General features: G+C 44.3%; 1 protein-coding gene across 1 annotated transcript in view; it reads left to right on the forward strand.

Moving 5' to 3' along the window:
* espnla (espin like a) overlaps positions 1-19,826 on the forward strand; it is a 30,006-nt gene extending 10,180 nt beyond the window's left edge. Inside the window, exons 4-15 of the mRNA XM_045688712.1 lie at positions 996-1,178; positions 1,411-1,542; positions 11,491-11,661; positions 13,599-13,734; positions 14,138-14,332; positions 14,498-14,505; positions 16,420-16,557; positions 16,662-17,093; positions 17,344-17,508; positions 17,760-18,026; positions 18,184-18,915; positions 19,007-19,826. Coding sequence (XP_045544668.1) covers positions 996-1,178; positions 1,411-1,542; positions 11,491-11,661; positions 13,599-13,734; positions 14,138-14,332; positions 14,498-14,505; positions 16,420-16,557; positions 16,662-17,093; positions 17,344-17,508; positions 17,760-18,026; positions 18,184-18,915; positions 19,007-19,495 — 3,048 coding nt within the window. The 3' untranslated portion in view covers positions 19,496-19,826. The remainder of the gene's footprint in view (positions 1-995; positions 1,179-1,410; positions 1,543-11,490; positions 11,662-13,598; positions 13,735-14,137; positions 14,333-14,497; positions 14,506-16,419; positions 16,558-16,661; positions 17,094-17,343; positions 17,509-17,759; positions 18,027-18,183; positions 18,916-19,006) is intronic.
* The last annotated feature ends 1,197 nt before the right edge of the window (positions 19,827-21,023 follow it).

The following is a 21,023-nucleotide window of genomic DNA, read 5'->3' on the forward strand; positions in this document are numbered from 1 at the left end:
GCGCTGTTCTGTGAAGGAAGTAGTACACAGCGTTGTACGAGATCTTCAGTTTCTTGGCAATTTCTTGCATGGAATAGCCTTCATTCCTCAGAACAATAATAAACTGATGAGTTTCAGAGGGAAGGCCTTTGGCTCAAATGCATTAAGAAGGAAAGAAACAATCAGTTGTGTTGTGACAAGGTAGGGGTGGTATACAGAAGATAGCCCTATTTGGTAAAAGACCATATCCATATTATGGCAAGAACAGCTATATATATATACAGAGGCATACAGAGGCCCATTATCAGCGACCATCACTCCTGTGTTCCAATGGCACGTTGTGTTAGCTAATCCAAGTTTATCATTTTAAAAGGCTAATTGATCATTAGAAAACTATTTTGCAATTATGTTAGCACAGCTGAAAACTGTTGTCCTGATTAAAGAAGCAATAAAACTGGCCTTCTTTAGACTAATATATTTTGATTTGTTTAACACTATTTTGGTTATGACATGATTCCATATGTGTTATTTCATAGTTTTGATGTCTTCACTATTATTCTACAATGTAGAAAATAGTAGAAATTAAGAAAAAACCCTCCCGTCTATCTCTGAATCCCATCCAGTTTGATTTCTAGATGCCATATATTTTTAACTGTACTGTTTCACCAAAGTTCTGAACCTAAATACATTTTACAGACACAGTATATTTTACATTAGTTATTTTTTCCCACCCTTCAGATCCACCACAGATGGTATTAGTTTACTATGTTGAGTTATAAGTTCCTGCGACAGACAAGCTTCCTTTCCAGGGGGTGTTCTTGTTCATCAAAGCTGCCTCAGAAGGATTACTTTCTTATGTTGAAACCTTCTCCTCCCCTGTCATTTGTCCCTCACTGGCCACCTTAATATTCTGGTCTGTTGTCATTTGTTCCTCGCAGGCCGCCTTAACATCCTGGTCTTACATTTGTCCCTTGCAGGCCGCCTTAACATCCTGGTCTTACATTTGTCCCTTGCAGGCCACCTTCACAGACCTTAGCCTGCAGTGCCAGGACAGGGAGGGAGCGACTGCTCTTCACTTTGCGGCCAGTGGAGGGCACCATCGCATCCTGGAGAGGCTGCTCCGCATGGGGGCAAAGGTCATCAGAGACGACTGGGGGGGAACCCCTCTTCATGATGCAGCTGAGAATGGAGAGCTGGAGGTGAGAGATATGACAAGATCACGGGGCTGTATTTTATCAAGAGTTTCAGAGTGGGAGTGCTGATCTAGGATCTGGTGCCCCTTTGTCCATGTAATCTTATTCACAGTGGTCTAAAAGGTAAAACTGATCTTAAATCAGAACTCCTAAGTATCAGTATATTGAAGTCATGTTAAGTCATAGTAACAGAGGTTTTGATTCAGTCTGTTTGCTAACTGTTACCCCTCCTTTCTAGTGCTGCAGGATCCTGTTAGCCAACCAGGTGAGCCCATCGGAGCAGGACATAGATGGGTTCACAGCAGCAGACCTTGCGGAGTACAACGGACACTACGACTGTGCCGGTTACCTCCGAGCCGTGGAGACATGCGTAAGACCCAAACCCTTTCACTTTATACCGTCTTTCATAGTTCAGATATTATATATTCTTGTTTGGTGGCCTCTGTAACGGTCTATTGTTCCCAAGCATCTTTTTGCAGTACAATCCAAGCCAGACCAAGCTTTAAAACATCTAAAAATAGGAAAACTGTTTTGTCTCTTACTGTCATATTGTGATTTGACTGTCCATTTATTTATTTTAGTTTTTATTTAACTAGGCAAGTCAGTTAAGAACAAATTCTTATTTACAATGACGGCCTACTTGTAAAGCCCCCCCGGCCAAACCCCTTCTCTAACCTGGGCGATGCTGGGCCAATTTTGCACTTCCTTATGGGACTCCTGATCTCTGGCAGTGCACAATTGGCCCAGCGTGGTCCGGGTTAGGGGAGGGTCCATGTGTGTAGTGTTCAGACCTTAACGCTCCAATCAGTTTTCTTTTTCAAATCTATTTTGGAATACTGACTGTCCAAAACAATAAGTTACAGGTGACCGAATCACGTGTTTTCAAACAGCAGTCATTGGCTGACACGGCTACGCTAGTTGTCATAGTAACAACAGGTGTGTGTGAGCAGTGGTGTAGGCTGATTGGTGGTGGTGCTCATGCTTCCTGTTACTCTGAAGTTATGTAGCAAGCTAAGGTGACAACCATGAAAACCATGACAACCATAGCAACCATGGCAACCATGAACGTGTCCCAGTTGCTTTGAATGTTCCAAATCATAGTGTAAGAACACTTTAAAAAGCCTCATAACGAGTCCTTTTTTTTGGTGTGTGTGGATGTGTGTGTGTGGATGTTGGTGTGGATGTGGGTGTGGATGTGTGTATTGCTGCGTGGATGTGTGTATTGCTGCGTGTATGTGTGTATTGCTGCGTGGATGTGTGTATTGCTGCGTGTATGTGTGTATTGCTGTGTGGATGTGTGTATTGCTGCGTGGATTTGTGTGTGTATTGCTGCGTGGATGTGTGTATTGCTGCGTGTATGTGTGTATTGCTGCGTGGATGTGTGTATTGCTGCGTGGATGTGTGTATTGCTGTGTGGATGTGTGTATTGCTGCGTGGATTTGTGTGTGTATTGCTGCGTGGATTTGTGTGTGTATTGTGTGTGCTCGCCTCAGTCCACCACGTCCACAGTTATACATACCCATAGATACACAGTAACAGCAGCTCTACCTGACAGCCCATAGATACACAGTAACAGAAGCTCTCTACCTGACAGCCCATAGTTACCCAGTGATGTGTTCCCTTCACAGTAACAGCAGCTCTACCTGACAGCTCATAGCTACCCAGTGACGTGTCCCCTTCACAGTAACAGCAGCTCTACCTGACAGCCCATAGTTACCCAGTGATGTGTCCCCTTCACAGTAACAGCAGCTCTACCTGACAGCCCATAGTTACCCAGTGATGTGTCCCCTTCACAGTAACAGCAGCTCTACCTGACAGCCCATAGTTACCCAGTGATGTGTCCCCTTCACAGTAACAGCAGCTCTACCTGACAGTCCATAGTTACCCAGTGATGTGTCCCCTTCACAGTAACAGCAGCCCTACCTGACAGCCCATAGCTACCCAGTGTTGTGTCAGCAGCCCATAGAAACATGATTTAGTCACTAGAGGATCAGAGTTGATAGAGTGAGGATGAAGGGGCGACGATGCTGACGGAGACGGCCAGGTGCTCTCTATATGGCACTATATAGGGAATAGGGTGCCAGCCCTGGTCAAGGGTAGTGCACTATATAGGGAATAGGGTGCCAGCCCCGGTCAAGGGTAGTGCACTATATAGGGAATAGGGTGCCAGCCCTGGTCAACAGTAGTGCGCTATATCGGGAATAGGGTGCCAGCCCCGGTCAATAGTAGTGCACTATATAGGGAATAGGGTGCCAGCCCCGGTCAATAGTAGTGCACTATATAGGGAATAGGGTGCCAGCCCCGGTCAATAGTAGTGCACTATATAGGGAATAGGGTGCCAGCCCCGGTCAATAGTAGTGCACTATATCGGGAATAGGGTGCCAGCCCTGGTCAAAGGTAGTGTACTATATAGGGAATAGGGTGCAGCCCCGGTCAATAGTAGTGCACTATATAGGGAATAGGGTGCCAGCCCCGGTCTAAAGAAGTGCACTATATAGGGAATAGGGTGCCAGCCCCGGTCAATAGTAGTGCACTATATAGGAAATAGGGTGCCAGCCCCGGTCAATAGTAGTGCACTATATAGGGAATAGGGTGCCAGCCCCGGTCAATAGTAGTGCACTATATAGGGAATAGGGTGCCATTTGGAGAGTACCCAGCGAGGCTTGGCTGACGGGGTTAGCTTCACCTCCCACTCCACCTAAAATAATCCTCCTTCCTCTTGTTAACAATGGGACAGCTAATTAACTGTGGAGCCGCTGGCGTTGCAGTGTTGCAGCTGTGGTTTGGAGCCGCCGTGATCCCCCTGGGGCCTATCGGTTACCCCAGATAGGAAGCTCAGGTGGCGGGTAGAGGGCCTGGCCTAGGGGCCTGAGCCGGTTATGAGATCTGAGGGCTTCGGTTTCATCATTTTTACCGTGGTTGTGAAGCCTGGAACAGGAAACTCTATCCCTCAGGCGCAGGATGTCATGTTGGCATCAAACACACGTCGTCCTCGGTTTGATTGTGTGTCACGTTCTGTTTCCAGATCACACATTACACATAGCATATCATGTTATGGTGGAATGGTTTTCTCCGCAGATTAGTTTAGATTAGAATAGGGCTTTAGTGAAATGTTCTCAACAAAGACTCTAGAATCTAGTGTAAAGTGTGAACTCTCAAGGATAATGCTTGTACTTTTTAATCTATTTAATCCCATGAAATTGAAGGCATTGCGAACAGTAGTTCTGTGAAAAACCTTGCAGTATAAATCCAATACGTCATTTTAATTACACGTCCCTTAGTGTCACACGTTCACAGAGCACTGTGTAATTCACAGCGTTGTAGGGTTTCTGTCCGTGTAGTTCACAGGGTTGTAGTGTTTCTGTTCATTCTAAAGTGTCTGTCCGTCACTTCGTCTCGTTTCCGATCAGCAGCTTTAACGGGCCTAGTGGCCAGAGAGTTGCGTGCTAGGCATTTCCTGATGTTTGGTTTTCTCCTAAAGAGGTCATCTTCCCTCCTCCTTATTTAGCTAGCGTTCTGCTACAGCCATCCAGCCAGTCAGTCAATCAGTCAGCCAGCCATCCAGCTATCCAGTCAGTCAGTCAGCCAGCCAGCAGCTCTGCTCACCTCTTACCGGCAGTAGTGCCTCTCCTTCAGAAACAGCTGCAAATAAACAACCTCGTGGTGTTGGGTTTATTTTGCACGCATTGAGGGATTTGTCCCAAATCGCACCATATTCTCTTTATAGTGCACTATATAGGGAATAGGGTGCCATTTGGGACACAGCCTAGGACTTCCGCTCTTCATTCACACACAAATACAGTGGACATCTTGAAATGTGTTTTATTAATTTTTTACATTGGAAAGTCAAGAAAGGGCCTTCACATCCATCAGCTGAAACATAAATCATGATCAGCTGAAACAGGGGTCAGGATCAGCTGAAACAGGGGTCAGGTTCAGCTGAAACAGGGGTCAGGATCAGCTGAAACAGGGGTCAGGATCAGCTGAAACAGGGGTCAGGATCAGCTGAAACAGGGATGAGGATCAGCTGAAACAGGGATGGGGATCAGCTGAAACAGGGATGACGATCAGCTGAAACAGGGATGGGGATCATCTGAAACAGGGATGGGGATCAGCTGAAACAGGGATGGGGATCAGCTGAAACAGGGGTACTGATCAGCTGAAACAGGGATGGGGATCAGCTGAAACAGGGATGAGGATCAGCTGAAACAGGGGTACTGATCAGCTGAAACAGGGATGAGGATCAGCTGAAACAGGGATGAGGATCAGCTGAAACAGAGATGAGGATCAGCTGAAACAGGGATGAGGATCAGCTGAAACAGGGATGAGGATCAGCTGAAACAGGGATGAGGATCAGCTGAAACAGGGATGAGGATCAGCTGAAACAGGGATGAGGATCAGCTGAAACAGGGATGAGGATCAGCTGAAAGAGGGATGGGGATCAGCTGAAACAGGGATGACGATCAGCTGAAACAGGGATGAGGATTAGCTGAAACAGGGATGGGGATCAGCTGAAGCAGGGGTGAGGATCAGCTGAAACAGGGATGGGGATCAGCTGAAATAGGGATGACGATCAGCTGAAACAGGGATGAGGATCAGCTGAAACAGGGATGGGGATCAGCTGAAGCAGGGGTGAGGATCAGCTGAAACAGGGATAATGTTTTGCTGGAACGGAGATAAGGATCAGTTGGAACGGAGATAATGATCAGCTGGAACGGAGATAATGAACAGCTGGAACGGAGATAATGAACAGAAGAAACCGGGAAAATGAACGCTGAAACGGGGATAGTGATGGGTTGAAACAGATATAATGATCAGTTGGAACAGTGATAATGATCAGCTGAAACGGGGATAAGGATCAGCTGAAACGGAGATAATGAACAGCTGAAACAGAGATAATGATCAGCCGGAACATGTTTCCACTTCAAAATAAAGGCACTTACAGTTGACTGGGGCAGAAATTTGTCGAACTGACTTGTTGGAAAGGTGTCATCCTATGACCGTGCCACTTTGAAAGTCGCTGAGCTCTTTAGTACGGGCCATTCTACTGCCAATGTTTTCCTATTGAGATTGCATGGCTGTGTGCTCGATTTTATACACCTGTCAGCAACGGGTGTGGCTGAAATAGACGAATCCACTCATTTGAATTGGTGTCCACATACATTTTGTGTATAAAATGTCTCTTTTCCAGCAGCTTTGACAGATTTAGGTATCGTACCAAATGACACCCTATTCCCTATGGGTCCTGGTCAAAAGTAGTGCACTATAAAGGGAATAGGATGCCATTGGGACAGTTCTCTTCCTTTTTGCGGTGCCACAACAACATAGCTATTGGTTTGTCCTACATTAGGGACATTACCGGCCATCCCATCCTACACCTTAATAATTAACACCATTCTCCGATCAGTGTTATTGTTTATTGGCTGGCAGGACGGCCCTCTGGGCAGTGTGGAGGCTAGCTGTCTGTTCATGGGGGTGTCAAACACCTACCTGAATGACTGGCTGCCTGGTTATCTGGCAGGCTGGATGGCTGACTGACTGACTGAATGGCTAGCTGCCTGGTTACCTGGCAGGCTGGATGGCTGGCTGACTGACTGGGTGTGATCTATCGGCAGATTCTGTCACATCTTCATCATTGAGGGCTGACTGACTGGATAACTAACTAACTGACTGACTGAAGGACGTAGCATCACTCGGGTCTGAGCCGTAAGTTACTTATTGATTTTGTTGATTGCTATGGATTTATTTGATACAATGCTGTGTTGATTAACTAGGCCAGGGGTAGGATAATATACTGACGCAACATGCAACAATTTTGAACATTTTACTGAGTTACATTTCATATAAGGAAATCAGTCAATTGAAATAAATAAATGAGGCACTAATCTATGGATTTCACATGACTGGGAATACAGATATGCTTCTGTTGGTCACAGATACCTTAAAAAAAAAGGTAGGGGCGTGGATCAGAAAACCAGTCAGTATCTGCTGTGACCAACATTTGCCTCACGCAGCGCGACACATCTCCTTCGCAAAGAGTTGATTAGGTTGTTGATTGTGGCCTGTGGAATGTTGTCCCAATCCACTTCAATGGCTGTGTGAAGTTACTGGATATTGGCAGGAACTGGAACATGCTGTTGATCCAGAGCATCCCAAACAAGCTCAATGGGTGACATGTCTGGTGGGTAGGTAGGCCATTGAAGAACTGGGACATTTTTAGCTTCCGGGAATTGTCTACAGATCCTTGCGACATGAGGCTGTTAATTATCATGCTGAAACATGTGGTGATGGCGGTGGATAAATGACACGGCAATGGGCCTCAGGATCTCGTCAAGATATCTTTGTGCATTCAAATGGCCATCGATAAAATGCAATTGTGTTCGTTGTCCGTAGCTTATGCCTGCCCATACCATAACCCCACCTCCACCATGGGGCACTCTGTTCACACCATTGACATCAGCAAAACGCTCGCCCCCATATCACCATAAATGTGGTCTGCGGTTTTGAGGCCGGTTAGATGTACTGCCAAATTCTCTAAAACGACATTGGAAGCAGTGACGTGTATTCATGGATGTCAAGGGAACCTAGGCTTCGCCAAATAATGTACCAAGATTTTTTTTTCAAAAACATTAAATGTATCTTTCATCTCTCTGTGTTTCATAATTTTCCTTCAATTCGCAAGGGGCTAAATGTACACTACATGACCAAAAGTATGTGGACACCTACCATGGCATTAATATGGAATTGGCCCCCCCTTTGCTGCTATAACAGCCTCTACTCTCCCGTGTGTATGAAGAATGGTCCACCACCCAAAGGACATACAGCCAACTTGGCACAACTGTGGGAAGCATTGGAGTCAACATGGGCCAGCATCCCTGTGGAACGCTTTTGACACCTTGTAGAGTCCATGTCCTGACGAATTGAGACTGTTCTGAGGGTAAAAGGGGATGCAACTCAATATTAGGAAGAGGTTCCTAATGTTTTATACACTCAGTGTGTGTATGCAGTGGCTTGTGAAAGTATTCCATTTAAATTACAGGTTGTAATTCAACAAAATAGGAAAACGCCAAGGGGGATGAATACTTTTGCAAGGCACTATATAGGACACACCTACTCATTCAAGGGTTTTTCTTTATTTTTACTATTTTCTACATTGTAGAATAGTGACGACATCAAAACTATGAAATAACACATATGGAATCATGTAGTAACCAAAAGAGCGTTAAACAAATCAAAATAGATTTTAGATAATTCAAAGTAGCCACCATTTGCCTTGATGACAGTCTTGCACACTCTAGGCATTCTCTCAACCAGCATCATGAGGAATTATTTTCCAACAGTCTTGAAGGAGTTCCCACATGCTGAGCACTTGGCTGCTTTTCCATCCCTCTGTGGTCCAACTAATCCCAAACCATCTCATTTGGGTTGAGGTCGGGTGATTGTGGAGGCCAGGTAATCTGATTCAGCGCTCCATCACTCTCCTTCATGGTCAAATATCCCTTACACAGCCTGGAGGTGTGTTTTGGGTCATTGTCCTGTTGAAAAACAAATGATAGTCCCAATAAGTGCAAACCAGATGGGATGGCATATCGCTGCAGAATGTTGTGGTAGCCATGCTAGTTAAGTGTGTCTTGAATTAATTAAAAATTAATCACTGACAGTGTCACCAGCAAAGGACCATCACACCTCCTCCTCCATGTGTATGTGGGAACAGCTTCAAGACTGTTGGAAATACGTTCCTCATGTAGCTGGTTGAGAGAATGGCAAATAGGACTATCTTCTGTATACCACCCCTACAACACAACTGATTGGCTCAAAAGCATTAAGAAGGAAAGACATTCCATTCCAAATTAACTTTTAACAAGGCACACCTGTTAATTGAAATGCATTCCAGGTGACTACCTCATAGTCTCATGGTTGAGAGAATGCCAAGAGTGTGCAAAGCTGTCATCAAGGCAAAGGGTGGCTACTTTGAAGAATCTCAAATATAAAATATATTTTGATTTGTTTAACACCTTTTTGGTTACTACGTGATTCCATATGTGTTATTTCATAGTTTTTATGTCTTCACTATTATTCTACAATGTAGAAATTATTATAATTAAAGAAAAACCCTTGAATGAGTAGGTGTGTCCAAACTTTTGACTGGTACTGAATATGAAGTGGGTAAAACAGTATGTAAACATTATTAAAGTTGCTGTACCAGGCGGTGATACAGCCAGACAGGATGCTCTCAATGGTGCATCTGCAAAAGTTAGTGAGGGTGTTAGGGGCCAGGCCGAATTTCTTCAGCCTCCTGAGGTTGAATAGGTGCTGTTGCGCCTTCTTCACCACACTGTCTGTGTGGATGGACCATTTCAGGTTGTCAGTGATGTGCTCACTGAGAAACTTTAAGCTTTTCTATGTGGATGGGGGCGTGCTCTCTCTGCTACCTCCTGAAGTCCACGATCAGCTCCTTCATTTTGTTGACATTGAGGGAGAGGTTATTTTCCTGGCCCCACTCCGCCAGGGCCTTCACCTCCTCCCTGTCGGCTGTCTCGTCGTTGTTGGTAATCAGGCTTACGATTTCAGTTTTGCATGAATGCTGCCATCTATCCAGGAGGTTTTAGTTAGAATAATCCTCACACTGGGAATAACATCCTCTATACCACTTCCTGATGAACTCTGTGACCGAGTCAGTGTATACGTCAATGTTATTCTCAGAGGCAACTCGGAACATATCCCAGTCCGCTTGGTCAAGACAATCTTGAAGCATAGATTCTGATTGGCCAGAACAACATTGAACAGTCCTTACCACAGGAACTTCCTGTTTAAGTTTCTGCCTATAGGAAAGGAGGAGCAGAATGTGGAGGCGTGATCTGATTTGCCAAAAGGAGGGCAGGAGAGGGCTTCTTAGCCATCCCGGAAGGGGGAGTAGCAATGGTCAAGAGTTTCTTGATGAACAAGTAGTGCAAGCGATGTGTTGATAAAACTTTGGTAGCATTTTCCTCAGATTTGCTTTATTGGTCCCAAGCTACAATAAATGTGGCCTCAGGATATGCGGTTTCCAGTTTGCACAAAGTCCAATGTAGTTCCTTGAGAGCTGTCGCGGTGTCAACTTGAGGGGGAATATACACGGCCGTGACAATGACCGAAGAGAATTCTCTCTGGAGAGACAAAAGAAAAGTCTGCATTTTATAGTGAGGTATTCCATGATAGTTAATCATGAAACATACACCTCCGCCTTTCTTTTTCCCAGAGAGTTCTTTCTTCCTGTCCGCGCGATGAATGGAGAACCCCGCTGGCTGTATGGACGGGGACAGTATATCCGGAGAGAGCTATGATTCCGGAAACAGAGTATGTTACAGTCCCTGATGTCTCCCTGGAAGGAGATCCTCGCTCTGAGCTCGTCTACTTTATTGTCCAGGGACTGAACATTAGCGAGTAATATACTCGTATGCGGTGAATAGTATGAACGCCTCCTGAGTCGGACTAAATGCTCACTCCGTATTCCTCTTCTTCGTCGGCGGCGTCTTGGAGCAGGCCCTGAGATGAGTGGAAATGCCTCTGGGGGTATGAACAAAGAATCCACTTCATGAAAGTCACATTTCTGGTCGAAACATTGGTGATCGCCATTCTAATAACCATAAGTTGTTTTAGACTATAGGTAATAATGGAAGAAAACGTTCTGAGAAAATAATGGAAGAAATAACACAACAACAAAAATACTGCAAAGTCGGCTAGGAGTTAGGGACAGGGTGACCTTGTCTGTCCGCACCATCTTGAAGTTAACTCTGCAGTAAGAGCGATGCCGCAGTGTCACAGCGTATTTGTGGATGTTCCACATCAAAGTGGCGTGAGTGAGGAAATGGCTGGGACCACTCCTTGGAGACAAAGCACAATAGTGTTCTGCAGCGTATCAGCCCTGCCTTTGATGTTTAGTGTGTTCCAAATGGCACCCTATTCCCTATACTGTACACTAGAGCCTTAGGGGCTCTGGTCAACAGTAGTGCACTACATAGGGAATAGGGCACCGTTTGGAACACAGCCGTTGTGGGTTTTAATCCTGTCCTTGGAGAGCAGAATTTGATCTGCATTCTGCATGGCCTCCATTAGGACATTACAGCTTCATTAGGGGAGATCTAAATGCTTCCATATATCCTGCATCATCCCCACAGGGGTTGAAATCCTGCCAATACATGCAAGGTTTGTTTCTTTCTTCTCCTCTCCCTAATCCTCTATTTCTTTATTTTCCTCTCCTCTCTACACTGTTCTGAACTCATTGTACCTCTCCGATCTTCTCTCTCTCTCTCTCTCTCTCTCTCTGTCCCCCTCCCAGCCCTTCTCAGCAGACCAGCCAATAGAAGAACTAGGTCCGGTAGAGGAGGATGTGAGGGGGAGACAGGCTGTGGCGTGGCAGCCCAGTAAAGAGGACTACTACCGTCGCCTTAGCGACCCCGGCCTGGACTACTTCCACAATAACAACAAAACAAATATGGAGAGCTTAAAGGTGATTGGCTGACATATTGACAGTATGATACTGAGTTGATGGTTGGCTTTCCGATGGGCTTCTGGTGGGTTTCCCCTCTGAGTCTGGTTCCTCTCTAGATGGACTTCCCCTCCGAGTGGTTCCTCTCTAGATGGGCTTCCCATCTGAGTCTGGATCCTCTCTAGATGGGCTTCCCCTCCAAGTGGTTCCTCTCTAGATGGGCTTCCCATCTGAGTCTGGATCCTCTCTAGATGGGCTTCCCCTCTGAGTCTGGTTCCTCTCTAGGCTTCATTCTCCCACTTCACAGGGTGGTGAATGTGCAAGGTGATGAGCTTGATGCTCCTTTCCAATAAATATCGAGGGTCTTATTCTGGTGACATGATGATCGATGCTTGGCTGCCATTTGACAAAGAAAAATAATATTGCTCTTATCCATAATAATCGCAATATGTTGCTAGCCTACCCGTACTGTGTATGTGAGCTGTTGGCACGTGCCAAGATCAGAGTGAGCACATTTGCTATATAACAAAACTATCAGAGTTTAAAATGCGTTGGAAACCAATTTCCTTGTATTTTTCATTCGGTACATGGGAATTTAACCGCAAACATTATCTTTATGTGCACTAGGTCATCACACAGACTTTTATCCGCAATATATCTGTTTGATGGAAACACATCTCTGGTGGGAAAATGTGCATATTATTTTATGCACATTTTAGAATATTCACATGAAAACCTGTCGCAAATTTGATGGAAACCTAGCTTCTAACCTAGCTTCTAATCTAGCTTCTAACCTAGCTATTAACCTAGCTACTAACCTAGCTTCTAACCTAGCTACTAACCTAGCTTCTAACCTAGCTACTAACCTAGCTACTAACCTAGCTTCTAACCTAGCTACTAACCTAGCTTCTAACCTAGCTACTAACCTAACTTCTAACCTAGCTTTTAACCTAGCTACTAACCTATCTTCTAACCTGGCTACTAACCTAGCTTCTAACCTAGCTACTAACCTAGCTACTAACCTAGCTTCTAACCTAGCTACGAACCTAGCTACGAACCTAGCTATGAACCTAGCTTCTAACCTAGCTACTAACCTAGCTTCTAACCTAGCTACTAACCTAACTTCTAACCTAGCTTTTAACCTAGCTACTAACCTAGCTTTTAACCCAGCTACTAACCCAGCTACTAACCCAGCTTCTAATCTAGCTACTAACCTAGCTACGAACCTAGCTTCTAACCTAGCTACGAACCTAGCTTCTAACCTAGCTACTAACCTAGCTTCTATCCCAGCTACTAACCCAGCTACTAACCTAGCTTTTAACCTAGCTTCTAACCCAGCTACTAACCTAGCTTCTAACCTAGCTACGAACCCAGCTACGAACCTAGCTACTAACCTAGCTTCTAACCTAGCTTCTAACCCAGCTACTAACCTAGCTTCTAACCCAGCTACTAACCTAGCTACTAACCTAGCTTCTAATCTAGCTACTAACCTAGCTTCTAATCTAGCTACTAACCTAGCTTCTAATCTAGCTTTTAAACCTAGCTACTAACCTAGCTTCTAACCTAGCTACGAATCTAGCTTCTAACCTAGCTTCTAACCTATCTACTAACCTAGCTTCTAACCTAGTTTCTAACCTACCTACGAACCTAGCTTCTAACCTAGCTTCTAACCTATCTACTGACCTATCTACTAACCTAGCTTCTAACCTAGCTTCTAACCTATCTACTAACCTATCTACTCACCTAGCTTCTAACCTATCTACTAACCTAGCTTCTAACCTAGCTACTGTCAGTGATTATTTGTCTCTATATATCACATAGCCTCAAGGTTTGAGAGGCGGGCCAGTACCCAGTGGGGTGCCAATTCAAATTCCAGGGCTGATGGGGAAATGTTGTATATCCCATGTCAGCATATCCTATATCCCAAAGATGTACCATCTCTTTGTTTTCCTGCCCAGCAACCAGAGACAGAGGAGTCCCTTCAGGCTCGATACCCTGCTCCTCCGCCTGAACCTCCTCTACCCACCTCATCCTCCTCTCAACCACAACCATCTGCCATCTCCAGTGTACAACATGTTATAGTGGCATCAACAGGTGAGGGTAACACCAGTTAGCAGGGCTGTGATGATACCAGTATCCCAATATTTTTTCGATGGCAAAAAATTAAAACACAAAGCAGACCAAATACTTTAGTCCTTTGAAAACCAAAATAAATATTGTGTGCTATAGCTTGGGAAATAAATACATGTGATTCTGGATGACAACATAATATGTTTGTTTCCAACATTAGGCTTGTATTCCTACAGAAGGTCAATCCACTTCATGTTTTGTTTCCTTGCAACGATACTAACGACTATCACAATACTGGCATCGTCCCGACCCTACCAGTTTAGTGTTATACCAGTATTGCACTCTATTTCTACTTCATTTATTTATTTAACACTGCTCTCGTTTAAAACATACACTAACAAACATATCTGTCACTGTTTTATTTCAGTTGTGAAAACTTTAAGTCAGAGCAGCAAGGAGGTGAAAACTGTCAATCTGACCAAGGTTTCAGACAAAAACCTGGCTGGTAAAATCAACGGTGACAAAGGGCTCCTGACAGAAATGAAGTCAATGATTCATTTGAAACAATCAGAGATAGTATCAACACAAACAGTAAGCATCACATTACCTCACCCTTTGCTATGTCTCTTTCTGTTTTTAGGATGATATACCAGGCTGTTATACTTATAAATAGTTGGTCTTCTTTGTCTTCTACAGAATAAGATAGTAGCGGAAGAGATGACTGTTGATCTCACCAAAGTTCAGTTGGGTGGAAAAAAGCTAATTTGTGAAATGAAATCCTCACCAGCTGCAGCAGTTAGTTCTTCCTCAGATATATTTTTTACAGATTTTTAGCCAAACGCTTCTGTTTTGTTGTTCTTGAACTAATACAGTAAAATGATATACAGTGAGGGAAAAAAGTATTTGATCCCCTGCTGATTTTGTACATTTTCCCACTGACAAAGAATTGATCAGTCTATAATTTGAATGGTAGGTTTATTTGAACAGTGAGAGACAGAATAACAACAACAAAAAATCCAGAAAAACACATGCCAAAAATGTTATAAATTGATTTGCATTTTAATGAGGGAAATAAGTATTTGACCCCCTCTCAATCAGAAAGATTTCTGGCTCCCAGGTGTCTTTTATACAGGTAACGAGCTGAGATTAGGAGCACACTCTTAAAGGGAGTGCTCCTAATCTCAGTTTGTTACTTGTATAAAATACACTTGTCCACAGAAGCAATCAATCAATCAGATTCCAAACTCTCCACCATGGCCAAGACCAAAGAGCTCTCCAAGGATGTCAGGGATAAGATTGTAGACCTACACAAGGCTGGAATGGGCTACAAGACCATCGCCAAGCAGCTTGGTGAGAAGGTGACAACAGTTGGTGCGATTATTCGCAAATGGAAGAAACACAAAAGAACTGTCAATCTCCCTCGGCCTGGAGCTCCATGCAAGATCTCACCTCGTGGAGTTGCAATGATCATAAGAACGGTGAGGAATCAGCCCAGAAGTACACGGGAGGATCTTGTCAATGATCTCAAGGCAGCTGGGACCATAGTCACCAAGAAAACAATTGGTAACACACTACGCCGTGAAGGACTGAAATTCTGCAGCGCCCGCAAGGTCCCCTGCTCAAGAAAGCACATATACATGCCCATCTGAAGTTTGCCAATGAACATCTGAATGATTCAGAGGACAACTGGGTGAAAGTGTTGTGGTCAGATGAGACCAAAATGGAGCTCTTTGGCATCAACTCAACTCGCCGTGTTTGGAGGAGGAGGAGGAATGCTGCCTATGACCCCAAGAACACCATCCCCACCGTCAAACATGGAGGTGGAAACATTATGCTTTGGGGGTGTTTTTCTGCTAAGGGACAGGACAACTTCACCGCATCAAAGGGACGATGGACGGGGCCATGTACCGTCAAATCTTGGGTGAGAACCTCCTTCCCTCAGCCAGGGCATTGAAAATGGGTCGTGGATGGGTATTCCAGCATGACAATGACCCAAAACACACAGCCAAGGCAACAAAGGAGTGGCTCAAGAAGAAGCACATTAAGGTCCTGGAGTGGCCTAGCCAGTCTCCAGGCCTTAATCCCAAAGAAAATCTGTGGAGGGAGCTGAAGGTTTGAGTTGCCAAACGTCAGCCTTGAAACCTTAATGACTTGGAGAAGATCTGCAAAGAGGATGGGACAAAATCCCTCCTGAGATGTGTGCAAACCTGGTGGCCAACTACAAGAAATGTCTGACCTCTGTGATTGCCAACAAGGGTTTTGCCACCAAGTACTAAGTCATGTTTTGCAGAGGGGTCAAATACTTATTTCCCTCATTAAAATGCAAATCATTTTATAACATTTTTGACATGCGTTTTTCTGGATTTTTTTGTTGTTATTCTGTCTCTCACTGTTCAAATAAACCTACCATTTAAATTATAGACTGATCATTTCTTTGTCAGTGGGCAAATGTACAAAATCAGCAGGGGATCAAATACTTTTTTCCCTCACTGTATAATGCTGATGAAATCCATTGCATTGGATTTACATTGGATTTCCTCTTTGCTCTTCCTCAGATATTTGTGTTTTTGTATTAATACTCCTATCTGTTATAATTATGGTGTCCGTATTAGGACATCCTGATAATGAAACAAGTCCTGCTGTGTCTGAGGCTGTCCTAATATGGACACCGTATGTAACTGATGAATGATATAGCTTTGTCTTCAACAGAGTAAGATGGTGTCGTTTTCCACAGAAGAAGTCAAACCTTCTGAACAGTCTACTGTTGATCCGACCCAAAACGTCCTTGGGCTCGGTGGCAAAAAACTCCTCTGTGAAATTAAGTCTCCAGAAGCTTCAACAAATGCTGTAATTACTCTCCACTCTCTGATATCTTGTTTCTGTTCTTGGATTAGTAGGTCTATTTGACCAAGTTATTTTAACTGATGTGCGGTATTGCCTTTCTTCAACAGAGTAAAATGGTGGTGAGACATACATTTTCCGCAGACGGAATCAGTCGGAACAAACCTTCTGAAGAAGTGATTACTGTTGATCTGACCAAAAACGTTACACTTGGTGGCAAAAAGCTCCTCACTGAAATTAAGTCTTCAGCTGACGCAGCACACGCAGTAAACACTTACATCAGATTTCCTCTTCTGTTTTTTAAATTCATGTTCTTAGACCACCAAGCTGGTTATAACGGAATGAATGTTAACTCTCTTTGTCTTAAACAGGGTAAGATACTGGTAAAGGCTGAGGTAAAAACTGTCGATCTGGTGAAGGCTTCTGACAAAAATCTCCTGGCTGGCAAAAACCTGCTCGGTGACAAAAAGTTCCTCGACAACATGAAATCTATCACATCTCTGAAACAGACAGAAATAACCACAGTAGCTGTAGCACAAGCAGTAAGCATCACATCACTTCTCTTTCTGATATTTCTCTACTTGGACTAATACTTACTTACTTAGTCCTCTTTGTCTGGTGTGGAACATAAGGCAGCAACAATCTTCTGCCACTGGAGTCTGTCTTTGGTCACAGTTTCTGCCCTGTCCCACGAGAGACCCATCTTGTCCAGCTCAGTCTCCATATTGGACTAATACAACAAGCTGTTATACTGATGGTAAATTGGTGTTGATATTGTTTCGTCACCAACAGAACAGGATGGTAGTTCTGCCCACGGAAGAGGCCAACCTGTCAGATATTGACTACCTGGTTCCCACCCATGACGAGCGGGGTCGGCCAATTGCTGAGTGGAAGAGACAGGTCATGGTGCGTCAGCTACAGGCCAGGCTATTGGATGAGGAGGACCAGAGGAGGAAGGTGAGGCACTCTGATTTCATATTCCAATACGGTCACAGCTCTGATTGGATAACCCATGATGCTGTATGGTCACATCAATAGATCTGGCATGTTATTCGTAGTCATTACACCAATCAGGACATAAAGAGACAGATTCTCAGACCCAGATTAAGTCTACTCATTTCTTGTGTTCCCTCACCGTGTGTATGTCAGTGATATGACGTGTACTGTATATTAAAAAACTCTGTACTGTGTCTCCTCCACCTTTGTAGGAGAATGGGACCAGCACTTCCAAAGCGGTGAATTGGAGGTACTCCCAGGCCCACAACGCTATCCTGGGCCCGTTTGGAGAGCTGTTGACCGAGGATGACCTGATCTACCTGGAGAAGCAGATCCAGAGCGTGTCCAACCAGAAAAACTGTGAAGGCTATGAGACAGAGCTAGCTCGTCTGGCTGAGGAGCTCAGGACCATCCTGCCAGCTCCCATCGTCAACATCACAGCCAGCACTCAGTTCAGAAACCCCAACCAGGAGTCTCAGGTTTGAGTTTATTTGACAACAAAATAATTAAACAGTGTATATACCACAGAGATCCTATTGAATTACATATGTAATTCTATTTTATAAACATGAACTATGTTTCTAGAATCACACAATGAAGTCAATGACTTATTTCCATTGTAATCCCTTAATTAAGGTCCCTCTGCCCGTGTGGTGCAACCGCATCTCAGGCATCGTAAAGAGCATGTCCCTGCTGATGGCCAACCTGGCAGACGGGCCGTACTCTAAGATGCCCAACACAGAGCTATCCACTGTGTTCTCCCAGACCCCAGACAGACCTACTTCTACCCGAGGGCGCAGGGAGAAGATCGAGTCCGAGATCCAACAGTTTGGGGTTTCTGTCCGGAATCTGAAGTCCAACTTTGAAGGTCATGAAGAAGAATCAGAAGAAGAGGTCCCCGCGATGTCAACCATACAGGAGGAAGGCCTGGGGTTAAAGGTCAGAGGAACACAGGAACAGCCAAAAGAGATGAACCCAGCCCCTGAAGCTGACCAGAACAGTGACTCAGGCATAGCCTATGATGACAGCATGACCGACGTTAGGGAAACCACCAGTCTACGGAAGGAACGTATCGTGGTGCTGTTCCTGGGCCACTGGAAGAAGTCAGCCTACACGGTGACTCTGAAGACCAGAGAGGCGGAGAGAAGAGCCAGTGTGGAGGAGGTTGTTGGTAAACCTGGGGGGACAGATGGGAGCGGACCACAGAGGGGATCTCAGATGCCTCTGGGACATTTCTTCAAACAGAGGAGTGTCATCAACAAGATGATTGGTGATTGGAGGAGCATGATCTCCAGCGTTCCATCTCGACAGATCCGCCGTCTCCACCGGCAGCAGGCACCATACTCCCCTGAACAGTTCCTCCCCAAGGTCATTCTGCACTTTATACACACACACAGACACTTTCTACACACACACAAACTGATTGTGATTCTGAATCTCATTCTAATTCCTCCACAAGGTGGACGGGGCGATGGTGGACTATGACAGCCTGACCCTTGACCTCTTTATGCTGGGGTACTTCCACATCCTGGAACTCGAACTCCCCGCGGACGAGAGGAAGATGAGACACCTGCTGTGCTTTGAGGTGTTTGATCACGTTGGTCGTTTCACCTGGGAGAGCATCCGGGAGTTCCACAAGGCCGTCATGATGGACATCGAGGCTGGGAACCGTGAGTGGAAGGACGGCTTCGAGGACATTAAGGTCAAGTTCTTTGGGAACGTGTCAACGACTCAGTCTGAACTGCCAGAGGTAGAGAAACAACAGTTCCTACCAGAGGTCAGGCCTGTGCCCAAAGTCATCCTCCAAACCCCGACACCAGATGAAGGGGCTCTGATTAAACAAGGAACAGACATTTCCAGTTTCAGCAATGATGAGATTTGCAAATACATAGACAGGAGTTTCACTTTCTGGAAAGACAAGGAGGCAGAGATTTTTGATTTTGAGTAGTAGTTGTTTTCACGGTACCTTCTTTTTAAAAATATTTTTTAAATAATTGGTAGTCTTCTGAAATCAAGTTATAGTTATGTAGTCTGCTGATATCAAGTTATAGTAATGTAGTCTGCTGATATGAAGTTATAGTAAGGGATGGCTGTACTGTAAGCGCATTTTATTCTGAGTGTGAATACCTTTGTGTTCTTTGTGAATAGTTGTAACAGCTCTTATTATTTAAAGAGAAAGCAATAAGTAGGCCTACAGTAAACTTTCCAATCTTAGAAACAGGTAGTCAGATGTATAGTACAAGCTATAACATTATTACAATAAAGAAGCATAAAGGACATGCTAGTGTCCATGTGATTTCCTCTGAGAAGAGCCCCAGTACCGTCTGTACACCTACTGATAACATGGTTTTCCTTCGTCACTCACCACTCTGCCACATATCAGTATCAATACTATTAGCATGATGTCACCTTGTACCATGATGTTACATAGTGTAAAAAGAAAACTTTGATATTCTGACAATGATGCCCTTTATGTACTTCACCAAAGTCAGACGAACTTGTGGATACTATTTTTATGTCTCTGTGTTCAGTATGAAGAAAGTTAGAGGTAGTTTCGCAAGCCAATGCTAACTTGCGTTAGTGCAATGACTAGAAGTCTTGGTATCTGCTACCATAGTCTTCCAGTCATTGCGCTAACATCAGTTAGCAACTGCACTACCGCTATGTTATCAACTTCCTTCAAACTGCATGCAGAGACATAAAAATGGTATCCACAAGTTCATCTGACTCTGGGGAATTAGATAAAGGGCCTCAATGCCAAAATCTGGAGAATCCTTTTAAGTATTACGTTTACTACAAGCTTCAGCTTGCCTAGTTAAATAAAAGGTAAAATGTATAAAATAGTAATTATAAATTGACTCCTTAGATCTATTTGCGTGTGTGGGTGGAGTGGGATTTTCGGAGCAGAAGACACCTTTTGGTAACATGATATCCTCACTGGGCAATAGCAAAGTTTTATTTTTTTTGTCTTCTCATTTTGTGAAAGCAAGGAAGAGTCACCTACCCTTGCTAGTAGTTGCCAGCTGGCAGCCTGGCTAGCTGGCTTTAGCCTGGCTAGCTGGCTTTAGTCTGGCTAAAAACATAGCAGGCTAGCTAGCCTTTTTAGCTTTCCATGTGAAATAAAACGATTTATAATAACAACAAAATATGCCCTGGCAAATATTGTTAAACTTGCCTGTGTAACCTAAAACATTATCCCAGTTTAACATACTGCTCGTGTATTCATTCCCAGTTAAAAATAGAACACCATGTTTTGGTCATGTAGAAAAAAAGCACATGGTGTCACGTCCTGGCCAGTATAAGGGTTAATTGTCATTTTAGTTTGGTCAGGACGTGGCAGAGGGTGTTTGTTTTATGTGGTTCGGGGTGGTGTTTTGGTAAAAGGGCGTTTGATTTAGTATTTCCGGGTTTTGGTTTATGATCTATGTTTATGTAATTCTATGTTGAGTCTAGTGTGTCTGTTTCTATGTTTGGGT

Source organism: Salmo salar, chromosome ssa10, assembly GCF_905237065.1.
Source record: "Salmo salar chromosome ssa10, Ssal_v3.1, whole genome shotgun sequence".
NCBI classification, from domain to species: Eukaryota; Metazoa; Chordata; class Actinopteri; order Salmoniformes; family Salmonidae; genus Salmo; species Salmo salar.